The sequence below is a fragment of the Balaenoptera ricei genome, chromosome 1, assembly GCF_028023285.1.
Source record: "Balaenoptera ricei isolate mBalRic1 chromosome 1, mBalRic1.hap2, whole genome shotgun sequence".
Lineage (NCBI taxonomy): Eukaryota > Metazoa > Chordata > Mammalia > Artiodactyla > Balaenopteridae > Balaenoptera > Balaenoptera ricei.
The window spans coordinates 163,229,512-163,254,298 of NC_082639.1; the positions used below are offsets into that span (position 1 = coordinate 163,229,512).

At 38.6% G+C, this 24,787-nt stretch overlaps 1 protein-coding gene across 1 annotated transcript; it reads left to right on the forward strand.

Annotated features, from left to right (window-relative positions):
• The first annotated feature begins 6,932 nt into the window (after window positions 1–6,932).
• Window positions 6,933–8,013, forward strand: LOC132353744 (endophilin-A3-like). Its single transcript, XM_059905151.1, is given in 2 exon segments — window positions 6,933–7,849; window positions 7,851–8,013. Coding segments are annotated over 2 exon segments (1,041 nt in total). The 5' UTR covers window positions 6,933–6,971.
• The last annotated feature ends 16,774 nt before the right edge of the window (window positions 8,014–24,787 follow it).

Below are 24,787 nucleotides of genomic sequence, written 5' to 3' on the forward strand. Positions count from 1 at the left end.
CTTGCCTCCTTTATCAAAGATAAGGTGACCATATGTGCGTGGGTTTATCTCTGGGCTTTCTATCCTGTTCCATTGATCTATGTTTCTGTTTTTGTGCCAGTACCAAACTGTCTTGATTACTGTAACTTTGTAGTATAGTCTGAAATCAGGGAGTCTGATTCCTCCAGCTCCGTTTTTCTTTCTCAAAGTTGCTTTGGCTTTCGGGGTCTTTTGTTTTTCCATACAAATTGTGAAATTTTTTATTCTAGTTCTGTGAAAAATGCCAGTGGTAGTTTGATAGGGATTGCAATGAATCTGTAGATTGCTTTTGTAGTACAGTCATTTTCACAACATTGATTCTTCCAATCCAAGAACATGGTATATCTCTCCATCTATTTGTATCATCTTTAATTTCTTTCATCAGTGTCTTATAGTTTTCTTAGTACAGGTCTTTTACCTTCTTAGGTAGGCTTATTCCTAGGTATTTTATTCTTCTTTTGTAATGGTAAATGGAAGTGTTTCCTTAATTTCTCTTTCAGATTTTTCATCATTCGTGTATAGGAATGCAAGAGATTTCTGTGCATTAATTTTGTATCCTGCTACTTTACCAAATTCCTTTATTAGCTCTAGTAGTTTTCTGGTAGCATCTTTAGGATTCTCTGTGTATAATATCATGTCATCTACAAACAGTGACAGTTTTACTTCTTTTCCAGTTTGGATTCCTTTCATTTCTTTTCATCTCTGATTGCTGTGTCTAAAACTTCCAAAACTATGTTGAATAATAGTGCTGAGAGTGGGCAAACTTGTCTTGTTCCTGATCTTAGTGGAAATGGTTTCAGTTTTTCACCATTGAGGATGATGTTGGCTGTGGGTTTGTCATACATGGCCTTTATTATGTTGAGGTATCTTCCCTCTATGCCTACTTTATGGAGGGTTTTTATCATAAATGGGTGTTGAATCTTGTCAAAAGATTTTTCTGCATCTATTGAGATTATCATACGTTTTTTAGCTTCAATTTGTTAAAAAGGTGTATCACACTGACAGATTTGTGTATATTGAAGAATCCTTGCATCCCTGGGATAACCCCACTTGATCATGGTTTATGATCCTTTTAATGTGCTGTTGGATTCTGTTTGCCAGTATTTTGTTGAGGATTTTTTCCTTTATGTTCATCAGTGATATTGGCCTGTAGTTTTCTTTCTTTGTGACATTTTTGTCTGGTTTTGGTACCATGGTGATGGTAGCCTCGTAGAATTAGTATGGGAGTGTTCCTCTCTCTGCTACATTTTGGAAGAGTTTGAGAAGGATAGGTGTTAGTTCCTCTCTAAATGTTTGATAGAAATCGCCTGTGAAGCTATCTGGTCCTGGGCTTTTGTTTGTTGGAAGATTTTTTTTTTTTTTTTTTTTTTTTTAAAGAAATTCACGTTCTTTTATTTATTTATTTATGACTGTGTTGAGTCTTCGTTTCTGTGTGAGGGCTTTCTCTAGTTGCGGCAAGTGGGGACCACTCTTCATCGCGGTGCGCGGGCCTCTCACCATCGCGGCCTCTCTTGTTGCGGAGCACAGGCTCCAGACGCGCAGGCTCAGTAATTGTGGCTCACAGGCCCAGTTGCTCCGTGGCATGTGGGATCTTCCCAGACCAGGGCTCGAACCCGTGTCCCCTGCATTGGCAGGCAGATTCTCAACCACTGCGCCACCAGGGAAGCCCTGTTGGAAGATTTTTAATCACTGTTTCAATTTCAATTTTTGTGATTGGTCTGTTTATATTTTCTATTTCTTCCTGGTTCAGTCTCACGTGCTTCAGGTGTATGGTTAGGTTGTTTATTTGAGATTTTTCATGTTTCTTGAGGTAGGATTGTATTGCTATAAACTTCCCTCTTAGAACTGCTTTTGCTGCATCCCATAGATTTTGGGTCATTGTGTCCTCTGTTTCAAGGTATTTTTTGATTTCCTCTTTGATTTCTTCAGTGATCTCTTGGTGATTTAGTTATGTATTGTTTCACCTCCATTTGTTTGTATTTTTTACAATTTTTTTCCTGTAATTGGTATCTAGTGTCATGGCATTGTTTATTAAAGTCTATTTTGTCTGATATGAGAATTGCTACTCCAGCTTTCTTTTGATTTCCATTTGCATGGAATATCTTTTTCCATCCCCTCACTTTCATTCTGTATGTGTCCCTAGGTCTAAAGTGGGTCTCTTGTATACAACATATATATCGGTCTCGTTTTGTATCCATTCAGCCAGTCTGTGTCTTCCGGTTGGAGCATTTAATCCATTTACATTTAAGGTAATTATAGATATGTACGTTCCTATTTCTATTTTCTTAATTGTTTTGGGTTTGTTTTTGTGGGTCTTTTTCTTTTCTTGTGTTTCCCACGTAGATAAGTTTCTTTAGCGTTTGTTGTAAAGCTGGTTTGGTGGTGCTGAATTCTTTTAGATTTTGCTTGTCTGTAAAGCTTTCAATTTCTCTATCGAATCTGACTGAGGTCCTTGCTGGGTAGAGTAATCTTGGTTGTAGGTTTTTCCCTTTCATCACTTTAAATATGTCCTGCCACTGCGTTTTGGCTTGCAGAGTTTCTGCTGAAAGATCAGCTGTTCACCTTATGGGGATTCCCTTGTATGTTATTTGTTGCTTTTCCCTTGTTGCTTTTAATATTTTTTCTTTGTATTTAATTTTTGATAGTTTGATAAATATGTGTCTTGGCATGTTTTTCCTTGGGTTTATCCTGTATGGGATAAATCTCTGTGCTTCCTGGACTTGATTGTCTATTTCTTTTCCCACATTAGGGAAGTTTTCAACTATAATCTCTTCAAATATTTTCTCAGACCCTTTCTTTTTCTCTTCTTCTCCTGAGACCCCTATAATTCGAATGTTGGTGCATTTAATGTTGTCCCAGAGGTCTCTGAGGCTGTCCTCAATTCTTTTCATTCTTTTTTTTTTATTCTGCTCTGTGGTATTTATTTCCACTATTTTGTCTTCCAGGTCACTTATCCATTATTCTGCCTCAGTTATTCTGCTATTGATTCCTTGTAGAGACTTTTTAATTTCATTTATTGTGGTGTTCATCATTGTTTGTTTACTCTTTAGTTCTTCTAGGCCCTTGTTAAATGTTTCTTGTTTTTTCTCCCATGTATTTTCTAAGAGGTCTCTGCTGGTCCAATTTCCTGAACTCAGCTCTCCCACCTCAGAGTCTCAGTCCTGACACCCCACCAGAGCACCAAGACCCTGTCAGCCACACAGCTCAGAAGAAAAGGGAGAAAAAAAGAAAAAATAATAAAATGAATAAGTTATTAAAATAAAAATAAAAAAGTATTATTAAAATAAAAAAATTTAAAAGTAATAAAATAAAGTGAAAAGAGCAACCAAACCAATAAAGAAATCCACCAGTGATAACAAGCACTAAAAACTATACTAAGATAAACATAAAAATCAGAAACTAGTCAGTCACATACAGCAAACCCCAATTTTGTGATGATTTGTTGTCTATTCAGGTATTCCACAGATGTATGGTACATCAAGTTGATTGTCAAGATTTAATCTGCTGCTCCTGAAGCTGCATGGAGAAATTTCCCTTTCTCTTCTTTGTTCGCACAGCTCCTGGGGTTCAGCTTTGGATTTGCACCCACCTCTGCATGTAGGTCACCCTCTGTTGTCTGTTTCTCATCCAGACAGGAGGGGGTTAAAGGAACTGCTGATTAGGGGGCTCTGGCTCATTCAGGCTGCAGGGAGGGGAGGGGTACGGAATGCAGGGCTAACCTGTGGTGACAGAGGCTGGTGTGACTTTGCAACAGCCTGAGGTGTGCCATGTGTTCTCCTGGGGAATTTGTCTGGATCACAGGACCCTGGCATTGGTGGGCTGCACAGTGTCCCAGGAGGGGAGGTGCTTTCACACAGGATTCTTGGTAGCTGCAGCAGCAGCCTTAACATTTCATGCCTGTCTCTGGTGTCTGTGCTGATAGCTGTGGCTCATGCCTGTCTCTGAAGATTGTTTAGGCAATGCTCTGAATCTCCTCCCCTCACGCACCCTGAAACAATGGTCTCTTGACTCTTAGGCAGTTCCAGACTTTTTCCCGGACACCCTCCTGGCTAGCTGTGGTGCACTTTTCCCCTTCAGGCTGTGTTCATGCAGCCAACCCCAGTCCTCTCCCTGGGATCTGAACTCAGAAATCTGAGCCTCAGCTCCCAGCTCCCACCCGTCCTGGAGGGTGAGCAGACAGGCCTCTCAGGCTGGTGAGTGCTGGTCGGCACTGCTCCTCTGTGTGGGAATGTCTCTGCTTTTCCCTCTGCACTTCTTTTGCTGCCCTCTCCTCCATGGCTCCGAAGCTTCTCCTGCCCACCCCCTATCTCCACCAGTGAATGGGCTTCCTAGTGTGTGGAAACATTTCCTCCTTCACAGCTCCCTCCCAGAGGTGCAGGTCCCATCCCTATTCTTTTGTCTCTGTTTTTTCTTTTTTCTTTTGCCCTACTCAGGTACGTGGGGAGTTTCTTGCCTTTTGGGAAGTCTGAGGTCTTCTGCTAGCATTCAGTAGTTGTTCTGTAGGAGTTGTTCCACATGTAGATGTATTTCTGATGTATTTGTTGGAGGAAGGTGATCTCCACGTCTTACTCTTCCACCTTCTTGAAGGTCCTCTAGGAATACAGAATTTAAGGGCACAGTGCAAGTGGGCAGGTAGATAGATTTAGTGGTGAGAGCAAGTAGAAATTTTCTTTTGGTTGTTTCTATTTTTCTCAGTGATGTAGAAAGCAATTTTCTGTCATCAAACTCTTTTAAGTGTAGTCGATAGAATAGTAACACCATGACATGTGGGAGCTTATTGAAAATGTAGACTCTTAGGCTTTACCTTAGATCTCCTGAGGTAGAATCTTTATTTTAATAAGAAACTTTAGGTGATTCTTATACATATTAAAGTTTGAGGAACACTGGTCTAGAATGGTGCCCCTCAAAACATAGTTCACACATCACTGCCAGTCTGCTAATAATATTTGCCACTGGCCTGCAACAAGATTTGTAAGGAAAATGAGAGTACTCCTTCAGACTCTTTTGTAGGAATTTGACATTGCTGTGACATTGAATCATGTGATCACAGTACTCATCTTGAACAGAATGTAGAACACTTTGGGTATTATGGAACTCAAGAGTTAAATCACATGATGCAAACTATGTCCTAGTTATAGGGCAGTTAAGACCATGTTACAAAGTGTGATATTTCAAATTAATTTGCCAGTTTTAAAGTTCCTTAAATGGAGAATCCATTTTCTTTTCATTGAAAGATAATTTAAATTGAATGATAACTTATAGAGTGAATTGTTCAAACTAATGATGGATTGAAGATAATTTTTAAAATGAACTATTAGGATGCAAGCATCTACGGCACAAGGCACTGAGGTATCTCCCTCTTATGACCTGTGATTTTCTGTCCCCCCACTCCATGCTCCACCAAACCCTCTTTCTTACTCCTTAGAGAAAAGAGAGGAGCTCTGTTTGTTGTACAAGTGCATCTATATGAGACTGGAAAGGGATGCTTTAGTCTTTGCATCAGGTGGTGATGTGTATATATGTACTGAAGTGAGTCTAACATTGATTCACTAAATGGGAATACATAGTGAAGAATTTGGCCTTGGTCAAAGAGAGGTCTGGCCTTTGCCCTTGGCTTTTGGGAGGTAATCTAAGTCATACCTGATAGGAGTGTCTTGTTTAGGCTGGCCACTCTGACAGTCTTAGGGTGGAAGCTGGCTATGCCAGAATGACCAAAACATGTGATTTAGGGTGAGGGATTTGGCATTATGTGGTATCAGTCTACCTAGAAGCTAAATTGCACCATCTGGAAAATCAATGTCAGTCAATCCTGCCTACATAATAAAGCTCCAATAAAATCTCTGGATGCTCTGGAATTCCAGGTGAGCTTTGCTGGTTGGCAATACTCCATACATATTGTCACACATCAAAGCTGGGAGGGTAACATGTTCTGAGGACAATGGAAGCTTCATGTTTGGAACACTCCCAGACTCTGCCCCACATATCTCTTCCTTTGGCTGATTTTAGTTCATATCTTTTCCATGTAATAAATCATAACTGTGAGTATAATAGCTTTCAAAGAGTTTGGAGAGTCCTTCTAGCTAATTACTGAAACTGAAGTAGTTTTGGAATGCCCCTGACCTTGCAGTTGGTGTCAGGAGTGAGGGGAGTCTGTAAGGACTCTTTCCCCTAGTTTGTACTTGGACACTGTCTTAGTTTGCTCAGACTGCCATAAAAAATACTATAGACTGGGTGGCTTAAACAACAGAAATTAATTTTCTCATAGTTCTGGAGGCTGGAAAATCCAAGATCAAAGTGCTGGCCAGTTTGATTCCTGGTGAGAACTTTCTTCTTGGTTTGTAGACAGCTACCTTCTCTCTGTGTGCTCACATGATGGAGACAGAGATATCTTTGACGTCTCTCCCTCTTTTATAAAGATACCAGTTTTATTGGATCAGAGTCTCACCCTTATGACCTCATTTTATCGTGTTAATCGCCTCCTTAAAGGCCCTATCTCCAAAACAGTCACATGGAGGCATTAGGAATTCAACATATTTTGTATTTTTGGGGGGCATAATTCAGTCCATAGCAGACTCTAACTCCTGGCAGTGGGTTTAGAAGTCTTGGACAGACTTGGCAGTCCCAGGATATGCCCTTAACCTCAAAGTTTGACTGACTCTGGGTAGGAAGGATAATGTAGCAAGGGGTTATTTTCAAAGCGCATGTGAAACATTAAGTGAAATAAGCCAGACACAAAAGGACAAATGTTGTATGATGCATATGAGATACCTAGAATAGACAGTCAAATTCACAAAGAGAGTAGAATAGAAATACCAGGGGCGGACCGTCGGAGGCTGGCCCGGCCGAGCCCAGCCGCGCGGGGACCGGCCCCAGTGCCCGCTTCCCCAGCGTGTCGCGGCTGCGTGGCCCGGCAGAGCCCAGAGACCATCCAGCCCCGGCCGGGCGCCGTCCAGATGTCGGTGGCGGGGCTGGAGAAGCAGTTCCACAAAGCCAGCCAGCTGTTTAGTGAAAAAATAAGTGGCGTTGAAGGAACGAAACTAGATGATGAACTTCTTGACATGGAAAGGAAAATAGACGTTACCAATAAAGCTGTTGCAGAAATTCTTTCAAAAGCCACAGAATATCTTCAGCCGAATCCAGCATACAGAGCTAAGCTAGAATTGCTGAACACTGTGTCGAAGATCCGAGGACAGGTGAAAACCACTGGGTACCCACAGACGGAAGGCTTGCTGGGCGACTGCATGCTGAAATACGGGAACGAGCTCGGGGAAGGCTCCACTTTTGGCAATGCATTGATAGAAGTTGGTGAATCCATGAAGCTAATGGCTGAGGTGAAAGACTCTCTTGATATTAATGTAAAGCAAACTTTTACTGATCCACTTCAGTTACTACAAGACAAAGATTTAAAAGAGATTGGGCACCACCTGAAAAAGCTGGAAGGCCGCTGCCTGGATTACGATTATAAAAAGAAACGAGTAGGTAAGATACCAGATGAAGAAGTCAGACAAGCAGTAGAAAAATTTGAAGAGTCAAAGGAGTTGGATGAAAGAAGCATGTTTAATTTTTTAGAAAACGATGTAGAACAAGTCAGCCAGTTGGCCGTGTTTATAGAGACAGCTTTAGACTATCACAAACAGTCCACAGAGATTCTGCAGGAGCTACAGAGCAAGCTACAGATGCGAATATCGGCTGCATCCAACGTCCCCAAACGAGAATACAAGCCACGGCCCATAAAAAGGAGTCCTAGTGAGCTCAATGGGGTATCCACCACCTCTTCAGCAAAGACAGCAGGTTCGCACGTTCCCATGGACCAGCCCTGCTCTCGTGGTCTCTGAGTTTGAGCCAGAAAACCAAGGAGAACTAGGATTTAAAGAAGGGGATATCATTACATTAACCAGTCAGATAGATGAAAACTGGTGTGAAGGAGTGCTCCATGGGCAATCTGGATTCTTCCCCATTAATTACGTGGAAGTGATTGTGTCTTTACCTCAGTAAATGTGTAACTCAAACTTTGGACGTACTTTCATAATGGAAATGAATTCACACCAGTGTTCTCTCAGTGTGGTGTTCTGTGGCATTCTTGCTCTTTGACCAGCTTAATGACTTTTGTATGTGTGTTCTCTTTACAATGTATTTTGTATCCACTTAATTTGTATAAATGATTTTCTTGTCTTAGCTACATGAAAATACCATTTTCTATTTTTGCTGACTGTCCTAAAAGTCATTGGTTAAATAAATGTATGTGCTTCTTGTTGCTAAAAATAAATGGCACCCACTGCAGTTTTGTTAGTGAATTGCCCATATTCCTCAAGCTGTGATGGAATGCCACACTTGAAACTAAGAACTGCTAAATATTTTGTTTCCTGACATTACTGATGGCATCCAGTCTTTTCCCTTCATGGTGTTTTAGCTGACTTGTGAATAACCCAATAAACATGACACACTGTGTTGGCAAAAAAAAAAAAAAAGAAATACCAGGGGCTAAGGGGTAGAGTAAATGAGAAGTTATTGTCTAATGGTTAGAAAGTTTCCGTTTAGGATGATGGGAAATTTTTAGAGATGGATGGTGGCAATGGTTGCGCAAAAATATAAATGTACTTTGATACTGAATGGTATACTTAAAAAGCGTTAAAATGATAAGTCTTTTGTTATGTATATTTTAGCACACTTTTAAAAAAGTACATCAACCCATTATAATTTTTCTCATTTCATGGAATTGGAATTCAGCCAGCAGACTGCTAAGAATGTCTGTAGCAAAGGGAGCAAGATCGTTTCTCCCCTTCCTGATCTAGTTCACTCCTCCTGAATTACTGACACATATTCAGCCATTCCTGTCACTCACTGGAACACAGACTGCTAATGTCCACCAAAACCCATTTCCTTTCCCTTCTGGGCATACAATGAGACTAGATTTCTAAGTTAGGAGAGACCACATCACTAAGATCTGTGCCATATTCAGGTCCATCTCCCCTGTAGGTGAACTTCTTTTTCTTTGTCTACTGTGAGAATGGAGAGAATTCCAAGGACCCAGAGGAGGGTGAGAGGAGCTCATTCCAATACCTGCACTGGATTATCATTGGTCAAGAAATAGATTTATGCATTGTCAAAGCCATGGAGAATATTCTAGTTTTTTCTCTTATGGGAGATTAGGTTACTTTACCTTAAATATCCACTCTTTGTGGAGGTTGTTTCTAATAAGATCTGTTGAAAGAAAAAAGCTAGATGTCCAGGCACTTTTATTATAGAAGTATTGCTATGATAAGAAAATCTTCTGTTCTCTCTCAAAGAAGCAAATAGAAATCTTTTTCTTGAAATACATTTCTAAAAAAGTTTACATCAGAACATACCCAGTAATAGATTTTAGCAGCTATTACATAGTAGGCTATTAAAGTAAAATGTGAGATACTGGCCCAGTTCCTGCATGGACACAAAAATAGTGTTATGGTTTGCCATAATATAAAAATGTAGCATTCTTTAAAAAACAAAGTTAAAAAAAACACAGCACTTCAAAATCATATTAAATTATGTGTACTGCCTCAGCATTTGTATAAAGATTTGTCATAACAAAATATTTTAAATATATAAGGAAAGCACATAATTATTGAATAATATATTTCAGTGTGTGGAAAACCCCAAATAGATATTAGGTTTTAGAAATTAGATAATAATGAAGATGGGTTTTTTTTCTCTTCCCTATTTTGAATCTCTTTGCATACTCAAAGTGTCCCACCACAATCTTCCAATGAGATTCTTTCACATGGGAAAAGTATCTTTTTTAAAAAAAATATTTTATTGACGTATAGTTGATTTACAATGTTGTGTTAATTTCTGCTGTAACAGAAGAGTGATTCAGTCATACATATATATATTCTTTTTCATATTCTTTTCCATTATGGTTTATCACAAGATATTGAATATAGTTCCCTGTGCTATATAGTAGGACCTTGTTGTTTATCCATCCTATATATACTAGTTTGCATCTGCTAATCCCAAACTCCCAATCCTTCCCTCCCCCATTCCCCTCCTCCTTGGCAACCACAAGTCTGTTCTCTATGTCTGTGAGTCTGTTTCTGTTTTGTGGATATGTTGTTTTGTGTCGTACTTTAGATTCCACATATAAGTGAATAAGTGACCAAACCAACATTCAAGTCTGCATTTTTCTAATACCATAGTTCTGGAATACTTTTCACTGAAATTTACACATTTATTTATTAATTTACTCCACAAATATTTATTGAGTCCCGGTCAAGCAGGGATAAGACAACACTACTATCAAAGACCCTGCATTTTGCTGGTACCCACAAGAGCTTTTGAGACCACAGACTGAACTTGAACAAAATTAAACCTAAAATGAATGCAACGTAACTGCTCATTATGTTACAGTGAACCCTGTGGTGAAGGCTGTGGTGGGGGAATACAATGAGCATAATTGGAGAGGACCTGGTTCAGCTGGGGGAAAGAGGAAGGAGATCAGGGAAAAGGAATGGGTGCCTGGGGAAAGTTATAAACACAAGTAGGTATAGACACAGGAAAAGGTGCTTCAGCTGAGGACACAGCCTGGAAGTGTAAGAAAGTGAGATAAATCCAGGGAGCAACAAAGAGCTGGGGGGAAGGGCAACACTGGAGGCCTGTGGGGAAGGTCAGGGACAAATGTGAAAGGTGCAGGGGCCAGATCTGAGCTCCTCACATGTCAGGCTAAGGAAATAAGACTTTATCCTGCAAAAAGCTTGTCTGTGATTGGGTGAGCATATTGGAAGAGCCCCCGAGCTGTTCTTGATGCAGGTAACACTGGAGACAGGAAGATTGGTTTTTATGCCAGAAAAAAGATAATGGGAAAGTAAGGTTGTAACAGGGGCATCAGGGATGTGCAGGATGAGTAGATTTGGAAATAACATGGTGGGAGAAGTTAAAATTGCTAATTGTCTAATTGATGGTAGGTAAGAGTGAGAGACGATAATAACTCACTGGTAGTTGGTGTGGGTGATTACCAGATTTGAATGGTGATGCCCATTACTGTGATAGGAAGTACAAGGTAGAATGGTTAGAGGAGGTGTGGTTAAGCATGAACACGTGTGTGCATGTGCACCTGTGTAAGACAGAGGAGGCTAATTCTCTCTGAACACTGATTTGAGCTACCTCAAGTTCAGAAGAGCAGACTTGCTCAACTCTACAACTAAAGCAGTTGTATCTGAAGAAAGGCAGTGAATATAAAAAGAAAAAACCCAAGAAGTAAAACCTCATCAGTGTGTTAAATAACTATTCAGGAGAGGGAGTTAAGGCTCCAGGCAGCTAGCAGAGTTGCTCTGATTCCTTGACAAGTATGTCCCTATATGCACACAAGTCTCTTGACTTGGATTTCCATGCTCACCAATCAAGCTTATGATTACAGCAGGCTCTCCAGATAGCCTTCCCCATGAAGACAGAATACAGACAGGTTGATACCAGCAGTAGAATTTCTCATAGTAAATTAGTTAGGACTCTGGCTTATACATTATTCACTTGAGTTTGGTTATTCTGGGTGAATCCTCCTTAAGCCCAATCACTGCAGGGTGTTCTGTCAAATGGAATCTGAATTTTGCTGACAGCCCAGTTATAGCAGCCAGATGGTCTTTCTAGTTCCCAAATCCAAGTAATTTCAACAACACTCACCAAGGCCAAGAGAGCAGAACAAAGAAACTCTTCAAACACCACATGCTATTGTGGAAACTGCCTGTATCCAACCAGCAGGTTTCATCTGGAACAGTAACTTCTGATCTTTAAAAAAGGACTGTTCAGTTAGCACTACTTAGGGTTTTCAAACCTTAGCTGATCAGGAATCCTGAATCCTGAAAGGCTCTTCCATAGGGCATATAAATGGATTAGCCAAAAACACAACATGGCTTAAAAGGTAGATTTGTTTATGAACCATTCACATATAGGGATGGAAGGTGATGTTATGACATAGTTACTGATTCCTTTGTAGACTCTTAGTTTGGATCTATAGTTTATCCAGAAAGCTATTTTCCTACAAATGTCCTAGGAACCAGATGCCAATACCCAAGATTTACCTTGTAGAATCATGGAAACTTTCATAGCTCTTTGCATCTTTGTTTTTAAAAATGTCAATTCAAGTTTGTGTTTAAGTGCAATCAATGTCCATATAAATGTAACTACTCAGTTCAGCTACTTATAAGCATCAGGCAGGAGAGGGTGTAATCACTAGGTACAAATAATACTCCAAACTGTATGCCTATACTACATGTTGATTTTTTTTTTATTTAGGATTTTTTGTCAAATATTATAAAAGAATTAAAAAGTGGTCCACACATAATGTATATTTTTATTTGAAGACAAGAATAGCTAGGCTGAAAATTAACTTATAGCTAGGAAACAATGTTAAGATGGAAGAGTAGGAAGACCCTGAGACTCCTCCCACAAACACACCAAAATTGCAACTATTTACAGAGCAACTATTCATGAGAGTGACCTGAAGAATAGCAGAAAAGAGCTTCTACAGCAAAAGATATAATGAAGGAACCACAAGGAGACAGGTAGGAGGGGTGGAGATGCAGTATAGTCAAGACGTAACCCACAAATAGAATTGTAGAGGTTCCGTCCAAGGAGTGAGGGGTCCAAGCCCCATATCAGGTTCCTCAGCCTGGAATCCTGCAACAGGAAGATGAGCCCCCAGAACGTTTGGCGTTGAAGGCCTGTAGGGTTTGTTTTTGGGAGAGCCAAGGGGCTGTAAGGAGTAAAGACTCCACTCTTAAAGGGTGCACACTAAATCTTACACAGTCTGAGACCCAGGGCAGAAGCAATAATTTGAAAGGAGCCTGGGCCAGACTCACTTGCTGATCTTGGACAGCCTCCTGGAGAGGCAGGAGACAACTGAAACTCACACTGGGACATAGACACTGGCAGCAACCATTTGGGGGGAACTTATTCCACCATAGGACACTGGAGCTGGCACACACCATTTTGGAATCCTCCCTCTACCTTATTTGTGCCAAGATCTGGCCCTGCCCACCAGCTAATCAGCATCAGTCCTGGGATGCTCCAGGCCAGGCAGCTAGCTGGGTGGGAACATGGCCTTAACCCACCAGCAGGCTGGATGACTTAGGACCCCCTAAACCCTTAGCCACCCTGGCACTTGGCCTCACCCACCAGTGGGCCAGGACTAGCTCCCAGACCAGACCTCATCCAGCAGTGAGTGGGCACCAGCCCTGAGATTCCCTGGACCCTAGCTCCACATACCTGTAGGCTGACACCAACTCCAGGACCCCCAGGGCCCTGCAGCCAGAGACTTCAGAACCCAGCTCTGCCCATCAATAGACCAGCACTAGCCCCAGTACCCAGCCTCAAGCACTAGTGAGTGGGCATCAGTCCTGGGAACCCCTGGGCTCCAGCCCACCCATCAGCAGGCTGGCGCCACCTAGAATACCCTGAGCCCCAGCCCTACCAAACAGCAAGCAAACACCAGGCCTGGGGCACCATGGGCCCCTCAGCCAGCCATATCAGGGTCCAGCCCCACCCACCAGTGGGTGTCACCAGCTTTAGGTCACACTGGACCCCATAGCCATCCATGTCAGGAATCAGCCCTGTCCATCAGCAGGCCAACACTAGCTCTGGGACATCCAGCCCCACAGTCAGCCACCCTGGGACCTGGTTCCACACATCAGTGGGCCAGCACTAGTCCCAGTAACACTTGGGGATCAGTAGCCAGTTGCCTTGGTACAAGGCCCCAATGACCTGTGGGCCAGCACCAAGAGTGAGACTCCCTTGGGCATGCGGCCAGCCAAACCAGAACCCAACTCCACCCATCAGTGAGTGGCTGGCAACCCCTGCACATGGCAGGGCCTCACAACCAACCAGACTAGGGACCCTCCACACCTACTGGCATTCCCACAGTAGTCATCGTACCACAACAGAAGGACCCACACAGCCTACATAGAGGGTACCTCTAATGCATATAGCTCTGGTGACCAGAAGGAAGTGTGCTGCTGGGTCCCATAGGACATTTCCTACATAAGGCTACTTCAAGACTGGGAAATGTGACCAATCTACAAATACAGAGAAATAAAAACAGCAAATCGAGCAAAATGAGGCAATAGAGAATTTGTTCCAAATGAAAAGAACAAGATAAAACCCCAGAAGAAAAACTAAATGAAGAGAAGCAATCTATCCAATAGAGAATTTAAGGTAATGATTATAAAGATGCTCAAAGAACTTGAGAGGAGAATGTACGAACAGAGTGAGAAGTTAAAATTTTTAACAAAGAGTCAGAAAATATAAAGAACCAAACAGAGCTGAAGAAAACAATAACTGAAATAAAAAATACAGTAGAGGGAATCAACAGTATATTAGATGATAGAGAAATGGATCAGGGAACTGGAGGACAGAGTAGGGGAACTCACTCAAACTGAACAGAAAAAAGAAAAAAGAAATTTAATGAAGACAGTTTAAGAGACCTCTGTGACAACATCAAACACACTAACATTCACATTATGGTCCCAGAAGGAGAAGAGAGAGAGAAAGGGGCAGAGAACATATTTGAAGACATAATAGTTGAAAACTTCCCTAATCTGGGGAAGGTAACAGACATCCAGGTCTAGGAAGCATAGAAAGTCCCAAACAGGATCAACCCAAAAAGGACCACACCAAGACAAATTGTAATTAACGTGGCAAAAATTACAGATAAGAAAATGTTAAAATCAACAAGTTATTTACAGGGCACTCTCATAATATAGTCAGCTGAATTTTCAGCAGAAACTCTGTAGGCCAGAAGAGAGTGGTATGATATATTTAACGTGATGAAAGGGAAAAACCTACAACGAAGAATACTCTACCTGGCATTCAGATTTGAAAGAGAGATTAAAAGTATTACAGACAAGCAAAAGCTAAAAGAGTTTAACACCACAAAACCAGCTTTCCAAGAAATATTAAAGGAACTTCTCTAAGATAAAAAGGCTGCAACTAGAAATATGAAAATTACAAAAGAAAAAATCTCATTGGAAAAGGCAAATATGCAGTAAAAGAAGTAGATTAACCACTTACAAAGGTAGTAGAAAGGTTAAAAAACAAAAGTAGTAAAATAATCTGTATCCACAATAAGTACTTAAGGGATACACAAAAGAAGAGAATGTAAAATAGGATGTCAAAAAAAGTAAACATAGTGAGGTGGAGTAAAAATGAAAGGTTGTTAAAATGTGCTCAAATTTAAGAGGCCAGCAAACTAAAATAATCATACATCTCTATCATCTATCTATCTATCTATCTATCTATCTATCTATCTATCATCTATCATCTATTGTCTATCTATCTCATGGTAACCACAAAACAAAAATCTATAATAGATATACCTGAATAAAAGAGAAAAAGGAATCCAAACATAACACTAAAGATAGTCATCAAATCATAAGGAAGAGAGCAAAAGAAGAAGAAAGGAACAAAAAAGAACCACAAAACAACCCCCAAACAATTAACAAATTACATTAAATACATATTTATCAATAATTTCTTTAATGTAAATGGACTAAATTCTCCAATCAAAAAACACAGAGTGACTGAATGTATGAAAAAAACTAGACCCACGTACATGCTGCCTACAAGAGATTCATTTCAGATCTAAGGACATACAGAGACTGAAAATGAGGGAATGGTAAAAGGTATTCCATCCAAACATAAACAAAAAGAAAGCAGGGTAGCAATGCTTATATCAGTCAAAATAGGCTTTAAAACAAAGACAGTAAGAAGAGACAAAGAAGGACATTATATAATGATCAAAGGATCAATCCAAGAAGATATAATAATTGTAAGTATATATGAACCACCTAAATACATAAAGCAAATATTAACACACATGAAGGTAGAAATTGACAGCAACACAATAATAGTAGGGGTTCTTAAACACCCCACTTACATCAGTGAACAATTTATACAGACAGAAAATCACTACAGAAACACTGGCCTTAAATGACACATTAGACAAGATAGGCAATAGATGGAACATTCCGTCCAAAAGTAGCAGAATACACATTCTGTTCAAGTGCACATGGAACACTCTCCAGGATAGAATACATGTTAGACCATAAAACAAGTCTCAGGAAATTTAATAAGATTGAAATCCAGCATCATTTTGACCACAACACTATAAAACTAGAAATCAACTACAAGAAAAAAACTGCAAAAAGCACAAACATGTGGAGGCTAAACAATATACTACTAAACAACAAATGGGTCACTGAAGTTCAAAGAGGGACTCAAAAAATACCTGGAGGCAAATGAAAATGAAAACACAGTGACCCAAAATCTATGGGATACAGGAAATGTAGTTCTAAGAGGAAAGTTTACAGTGATACAAGCCTACTTAAGGAAACATTCAAAATCTCAAATAAACAACCTAATTTTAAACCTAAAAGAACTAGAAAAAGAACAAACAAAACCCAAAGTTAATACAAGGGAAGAAATTATGAAGATCAGAGCATAGATAAATGAGATAGAGGCTAAAAGAAAATGAAAAAGATCAATGAAATTAAGATCTGGTTCTTTGAAACGATAAACAAAACTAAAAAAAGAAAAAAACAACCTTTAGCCAGACTCATCAAGAAAAACAGAGAAAGGGGCCAAGTAAATAAAATCAGAAATGAAAAAGGAGAAATTAAAACTGACACCACAGAAATACAAAGGATCATAAGAGATTACTACAATTATACACCAAAAATTTCACAACCTAGAAGAAATGAATAAATTCCTAAAAACATACAATCTGCCAAGACTGAATCAGGAAGAAATAGAAACTATGAAAAGACTGATTATCAGTAATGAAATTGAATCAGTATTAAAAAAAAAAACTCCCAACAAACAAAAGCTTAGGACCAGAAGATTTCACAGGTGAATTCTACCAAACACTTAGAGCAAAGTTAACACCTATCCTTCTCAAACTATTCTAAAAAATTGCAGAAGGAGAAACACTTCCAAACTCATTTTACAAGGCCAGCATCACCCTGATACCAAAACCAAACAAGGACACCACAGAAAAGAAAATTATAGGCCAACATCACTGATGAACATAGATGTAAAAATCCTCAACAAAATATTAGCAAACTGAATTCAACAATACATTAAAAGGATCATAGACTATGGTCAAGTAAAATTTATCCTAGGTATGCAATGATGGTTCAAAATCAGCAAAGCAATCAATGTGATACACCACATGAACAAATTGAAGAATAAAACTAATATTATCATTTCAATAGATGCAGAAAAAGCTTTTGACAAAATTCAACATTCATCTCTGATAAAAACTCTCAAGAAAGTGGGTATAGAGGGAACATATATCAACGTAATAAAGGCCATATATGACAAACGCATACCCAACATCATAGTTAATGGTGAAAAGCTCAAAGTATTTTCTCTAAGATCAGGAACAAGACAAAGATCCCATTCTCAACACTTTTATTCAACATGATGTTGGATGTTTTAGTCACAACAATCAGACAAGAAAAAGCACAAAAAGAAATCGAAATTAGAAAGGAAGAAGTAAAGCTGTCACTGTTTGCTGATGACATGATACTAGTCATAGAAAATCCTAAAGATGATGCCAAAAAACCCCAAAAACACTATTAGAACTCATCCATGAATTTAGTAAAGCCACAGGATACAAAATTAATATACAGAAATGTGCTACATTTCTATACACTAAAAATGAACTGTGAGAAAGAGAAACTAAGAAAACAATTCCATTTACAAGTCCATCAAAGGGAATAAAATATCTAGGAATAATTCTAACCTAGGAGGTAAAAAACTTGTACTCTGAAAACAATAAAACATGGCTGAAAGAAATTGAAGATGACACAAACAAATGGAAATATATACCATGTTCATGGAATGGAAGAATTAATACTGTTAAAATGACTATACTGTCCAAGGCAATCCACAGATTCAATTCAATCCTTATCAAAATACCAATGGCAATTTTTCACAGAACTAGAACAAATGATTTAAAAATTTTTATGGCAACACAAAAGATCCTGAATGGCCAAAACATTCTTGAGGAAGAAGAACAAAGCTGGAGATATCACATTCCCTGATTTCAAGCTATACAACAAAGCTACAGTAATCAAAACAGTTTGGTACTGGCACAAAAATAGACACAGAGATCAATGGAACAGAGTAGAGAGTCCAGTAATAAGCCTATACATATATGGTCAATAAATCTACAAAGGATGCAAGGATATACAATGGACAAAAGACAACCTCTTCAATAAATTGTATTGGGAAGACTGGAAAGCTACATACAAAAGAAACTGGACTACTTTCTCACACCATATACAAAAATAAACTCAAAATGGATTAAAGACTTAAATATAAGACCTGAAACCATAAAACTCTAGAAGAAAACATATGTAGTATGCTCTTTGACATGGGACTTAGCAAATATTTTTTTGGATATATCTCCTCAGGCATGGGAAACAAAAACAAAAATAAATAAAGGAGACCGAATCAGGCTAAAAAGTTTTTTCACAGCAGAGAAAACTATCAAGTAAACAAAAAGACAGCCCACTGAGTGAGAAAAGATATTTGCAAATGATATATCCTGTAATGGGTTAATATCTAAAATATACAAAGAACTCATGCAACTCAACAACAAAAACAAACAAACAACCAATTAAAAATAGGCAGAGGACTTGAATAGACATTTTTCCAAAGAAGACACACAGGTGGCCAACAGGCCATGAAAGGACTTTCAACATCACTAATCATGTAGCAAATGCATATCAAAACCACAATGAGATACCACCTCATACCTGTCAGAGTGGCTATCATCCAAAAGACAACAAAGAACAAGTGCGGCTGAGGATGTGGAGAGAAGGAAACCTTCGTGGGAATGTAAATTGGTACAACCATATGGAAAGAAGTATGGAGGTTTTCAAAAAAAAATTAAAAATAGAACTGCCATATGATTCAGCAAGTTCATTTTTGGGTATTTACTCAAAGAAAACAGAAACACTAATTTGAAAGATATATGCACCCCAATGTTAGCAGCATTATTTACGATAGCCAAGATGTGAAAACAACCTAAATGGCCATCAATAGATACATGGGTAAAAAAGATGTGGTGTGTGTGTCTGTATATATATATATGTGTGTATATATATATATATATATATATATATATATATATATATATATATATATCATATACATACAATGGAATATCACTGAGCCATAAAAATGTAAATTCTGCCATTTGCGACATGATTGGATCTAGAGAGAATTATATGAACAAGCTAAGTAAGAGAAAGACAAATATCTTATGATCTTACTCATACGTGGAATCTAAAAAACAAAACAGACAAACAGAACGATATTAAAACAGACTAATAGATACAGAGGACAAATGAATGGTTGCCAGAGGGGAGAAGACTGGGATGTGGGTGAAAGAGGTGAAGGGAATTAAGAGGTACAAACCTCCAGTTATAAAATAAATAAGCCAGGGGATGTAATATACGGCATGAGGAATATGGTCAATAACATTGTAATAATTTTGTAGGGGGACAGATGGCTACCTGACTTACCATGGTGATCATTTCATAAAGTATGAAAATGTTTTTTAATTAATTAATCAATTAATTATTTATTTTAATAAAGCAGGTTCTTATTAGTTATCTATTTTATACATATTAGTGTGTATATGTAAATCCCAGTCTCCCAAATCATCCCCCACCCCGCTTTCCCCCCTTGGTATCCATACGTTTGTTCTTTACATCTGTGTCTCTATCTCTGCCTTGCAAACTGGTTCATCTGTACTATTTTTCTAGATTCCACATATATACATTAATACATGATATTTCTTTTTCTCTGACTTACTTCACTCTATATGACAGTCTCTATGTCCATCCACGTCTCTACAAATGACCCAATTTCGTTCCTTTTTATGGTTGAGTAATATTCCATTGTATATATGTACCACACTTTTTTTTCCCTTGGTGCACAACATAGAGATTCTCAAATTTTCATATCACCATATCTCCTCCTTCTTGCATCTCCTTCCCCCCTTCCCTTTCCCACCCCTCTAGGTGGTCACAAAGCACTGAGCTGATCTCCCTGTGCTATGCAGCTGCTTCCCACTAGCTATCTATTTTACATTTGGTAGGATATATATGTCCATGCCACTCTCTCACTTCGTCTCAGCTTACCCTTCCCCCTCCCTGTGTCCGCAAGTCCATTCTCTATGTCTGCATCTTTTTTTTTTTTTTTATTCTTTTTGTTGCAATGGTAAATGGGAGTGTTTCCATAATTTCTCTTTCAGATTTTTCATCATTAGTGTATAGGAATGCAAGAGATTTCTGTGCATTAATTTTGTATCCTGCAACTTTACCATATTCATTAATTAGCTCTAGCAGTTTTCTGGTGGCAGTTTTAGGATTCTCTATGTATAGTATCATGTCATCCGCAAACAGTGACAGTTTTACTTCTTCTTTTCCAATTTGTATTCCTTTTATTTCTTTTTCTTCTCTGATTGCCGTGGCTAGGACTTCCAAAACTATGTTGAATAATAGTGGTGAGAGTGGACATCCTTGTCTCGTTCCTGATCTTAGAGGAAATGCTTTCAGTTTTTCACCATTGAGAATGATGTTTGCTGTGGGTTTGTCATATATGGCCTTTATTATGTTGAGGTAGGTTCCCTCTATGCCCACTTTCTGGAGAGTTTTTATCAGAAATGGGTGTTGAATTTTGTCAAAAGCTTTTTCTGCATCTATTGAGATGATCATATGGTTTTTATTCTTCAATTTGTTAATATGGTGTATCACATTGATTGATTTGCGTATATTGAAGAATCCTTGCATCCCTGGGATAAATCCCACTTGATCGTGGTGTATGATCCTTTTAATGTGTTGTTGGATTCTGTTTGCTAGTATTTTGTTGCGGATTTTTGCATCTATATTCATCAGTGATATTGGTCTGTAATTTTCTTTTTTTGTAGTGTCTTTGTCTGGTTTTGGTATCAGGGTGATGGTGGCCTCATAGAATGAGTTTGGGAGTGTTCCTTCCTCTGCAATTTTTTGGAAGAGTTTGAGAAGGATGGGTGTTAGCTCTTCTCTAAATGTTTGATAGAATTCACCTGTGAAGCCATCTGGTCCTGGACTTTTGTTTGTTGGAAGATTTTTAATCACAGTTTCAATTTCATTACTTGTGATTGTTCTGTTCATATTTTCTATTTCTTCCTGGTTCAGTCTTGGAAGGTTATACCTTTCTAAGAATTTGTCCATTTCTTCCAGGTTGTCCATTTTATTGGCATAAAGTTGCTTGTAGTAGTCTCTTAGGATGCTTTGTATTTCTGCAGTGTCTGTTGTAACTTCTCCTTTTTCATTTCTGATTTTATTGATTTGAGTCCTCTCCCTCTTTTTCTTGATGAGTCTGGCTAATGGCTTATCAATTTTGTTTATCTTCTCAAAGAACCAACTTTTAGTTTTATTGATCTTTGCTATTGTTTTCTTTGTTTCTATTTCATTTATTTCTGCTCTGATCTTTATGATTTCTTTCCTTCTGCTAACTTTGGGTTTTGTTTGTTCTTCTTTCTCTAGTTTCTTTAAGTGTAAGGTTAGATTGTTTACTTGAGCTTTTTCTTGTTTCTTTAGGTAGGCTTGTATAGCTATAAACTTCCCTCTTAGAACTGCTTTTGCTGCATCCCATAGGTTTTGGGTCGTCGTGTTTTCATTGTCATTTGTCTCTAGGTATTTTTTGATTTCCTCTTTGATTTCTTCAGTGATCTCTTGGTTATTTAGTAACGTATTGTTTAGCCTCCATGTGTTTGTCCTTTTTACGTTTTTTTCCCTGTAATTCATTTCTAATCTCATAGCGTTGTGGTCAGAAAAGATGCTTGATATGATTTCAATTTTCTTAAATTTACTGAGGCTTGATTTGTGACCCAAGATGTGATCTATCTTGGAGAATGTTCCGTGCGCACTTGAGAAGAACGTGTAATCTGCTGTTTTTGGATGGAATGTCCGATATATATCAATTAAATCTATCTGGTCTATTGTGTCATTTAAAGCTTCTGTTTCCTTATTTATTTTCATTTTGGATGATCTGTCCATTGGTGTAAGTGAGGTGTTAAAGTCCCCCACTATTATTGTGTTACTGTCGATTTCCTCTTTTATAGCTGTTAGCAGTTGCCTTATGTATTGAGGTGCTCCTATGTTGGGTGCATATATATTTATAATTGTTATATCTTCTTCTTGGATTGATCCCTGGATCATTATGTAGTGTCCTTCCTTGTCTCTTGTAACATTCTTTAATTTAAAGTCTATTTTATCTGATATGAGTATAGCTACTCCAGCTTTCTTTTGATTTCCATTTGCATGGAATATCTTTTTCCATCCCATCACTTTCAGTCTGTATGTGTCCCTAGGTCTAAAGTGGGTCTCTTGTAGACAGCATATATATGGGTCTTGTTTTTGTATCCATTCAGCCAGTCTATGTCTTTTGGTTGGGGCATTTAATCCATTCACGTTTAAGGTAATTATCGATATGTATGTTCCTATGACCATTTTCTTAATTGTTTTGGGTTGTTTTTGTAGGTCCTTTTCTTCTCTTGTGTTTCCCACTTAGAGAAGTTCCTTTAGCATTTGTTGTAGAGCTGGTTTGGTGGTGCTGAATTCTCTTAGCTTTTGCTTGTCTCTAAAGCTTTTGATTTCTCCATCAAATCTAAATGAGATCCTTGCCGGGTAGAGTAATCTTGGTTGTAGGTTCTTCCCTTTCATCACTTTAAGTATATCATGCCACTCCCTTCTGGCTTGCAGAGTTTCTGCTGAGAAATCAGCTGTTAACCTTATGGGAGTTCCCTTGTATGTTATTTGTCGTTTTTCCCTTGCTGCTTTCAATAATTTTTCTTTGTCTTTAATTTTTGCCACTTTGATTACTATGTGTCTCGGCGTGTTTCTCCTTGGGTTTATCCTGTATGGGACTCTCTGCGCTTCCTGGACTTGGGTGGCTATTTCCTTTCCCATGTTAGGGAAGTTTTCGACTATAATCTCTTCAAATATTTTCTCTGGTCCTTTCTCTCTCTCTTCTCCTTCTGGGACCCCTATAATGCGAATGTTGTTGCGTTTAATGTTGTCCCAGAGGTCTCTTAGGCTGTCTTCATTTCTTTTCATTCTTTTTTCTTTAGTCTGTTCCGCAGCAGTGAATTCCATCATTCTGTCTTCCAGGTCACTTATCCGTTCTTCTGCCTCAGTTATTCTGCTATTGATTCCTTCTAGTGTAGTTTTCATTTCAGTTATTGTATTGGTCATCTCTGTTTGTTTGTTCTTTAATTCTTCTAGGTCTTTGTTAATCATTTCTTGCATCTTCTCAATCTTTGCCTCCATTCTTATTCCAAGGTCCTGGATCATCTTCACTATCATTATTCTGAATTCTTTTTCTGGAAGGTTGCCTATCTCCACTTCATTTAGTTGTTTTTCTGGGGTTTTTTCTTGTTCCTTCATCTGGTACATAGCCCTCTGCCTTTTCATCTTCTCTATCTTTCTGTAACTGTGGTTTTTGGTCCACAGGCTGCAGGATTATAGTTTTTCTTGCTTCTGTTGTCTGCCCTCTGGTGGTTGAGGCTATCTAAGAGGCTTGATGGGAGGCTCTCTATGTCTGCATCTTTATTCCTGTCCTGCCCCTATGTACCACAACTTCTTTATCCATTCATCTGTCGATGGGCATTGAGGTTGCTTCCGTGACCTGGCTATTGTAAATAGTGCTGCAATGAACACTGGGGTGCATTTGCCTTTCTATATCAATTTACATTCCCACCAACAGTGCAAGAGGGTTCCCTTTTCTCCACACCCTCTCCAGCATTTGTTGTTTGTAGATTTTCTGATGATGGCCATTCTGAACAGTGTGAGGTGATACCTCATTGTACTTTTGATTTGCATTTCTCTAACAATTAGTGATGTTGAGCAGCTTTTCATGTGCCTCTTGGCTATCTGTATGTCTTCTTTGGAGAAATGTCAATTTAGGGCTTCTGCCCATTTTTTGATTGGGTTTTTTGTTTTTTTTTATATTGAGCTGCATGACCTGTTTATATATTTTAGAGATTAACCCTTTGTCCATTGATTCGTTTGCAAATATTTTCTCCCATTTTGAGGGTTGTCTTTTCATCTTGTTTATAGTTTCCTTTGCTGTGCAAAAGCATTTAAGTTTCATTGGGTCCCATTTATTTATTTTTGTTTTTATTTCCCCTATGAGGTGGGTCAAAAAGATCTTGCTGTGATTTATGTCAGAGAGTGTTCTTCCTATGTTTTCCTCTAAGAGTTTTATAGTATCTGGTCTTACATTTAGGTCTCTAATCCATTTTGAGTTTATTTTTGTGTATAGTGTTAAGTAGTGTTCTAATTTCATTCTTTTACGTGTAGCTGTCCAGTTTTCCCAGCACCACTTATTAAAGAGACTGTCTTTTCTCCATTGTATATCCTTGCCTCCTTTGTCATAGATTAGTTCACCATAGGTGCATGGGTTTATCTCTGGGCTTTCTACCTTGTTCCACTGATCTATATTTCTGTTTTTTTGCCCGTATCATATTGTCTTGATTATTGTCACTTGGTAGTATGGTCTGAATTCAGGGAGTCTGATTCCTCCAGCTCTGCTTTTTTCCCTCAAAACTGCTTTGGCTCTTCGGGGTATTTTTTTTTTTTTTAAACCAGATTTTATATTTTATTCAAATCACATTTATTTTAAATTTATTTATTTATTTATTTATGGCCATGCTGGGTCTTCGTCTCCGTGCGAGGGCTTTCTCCAG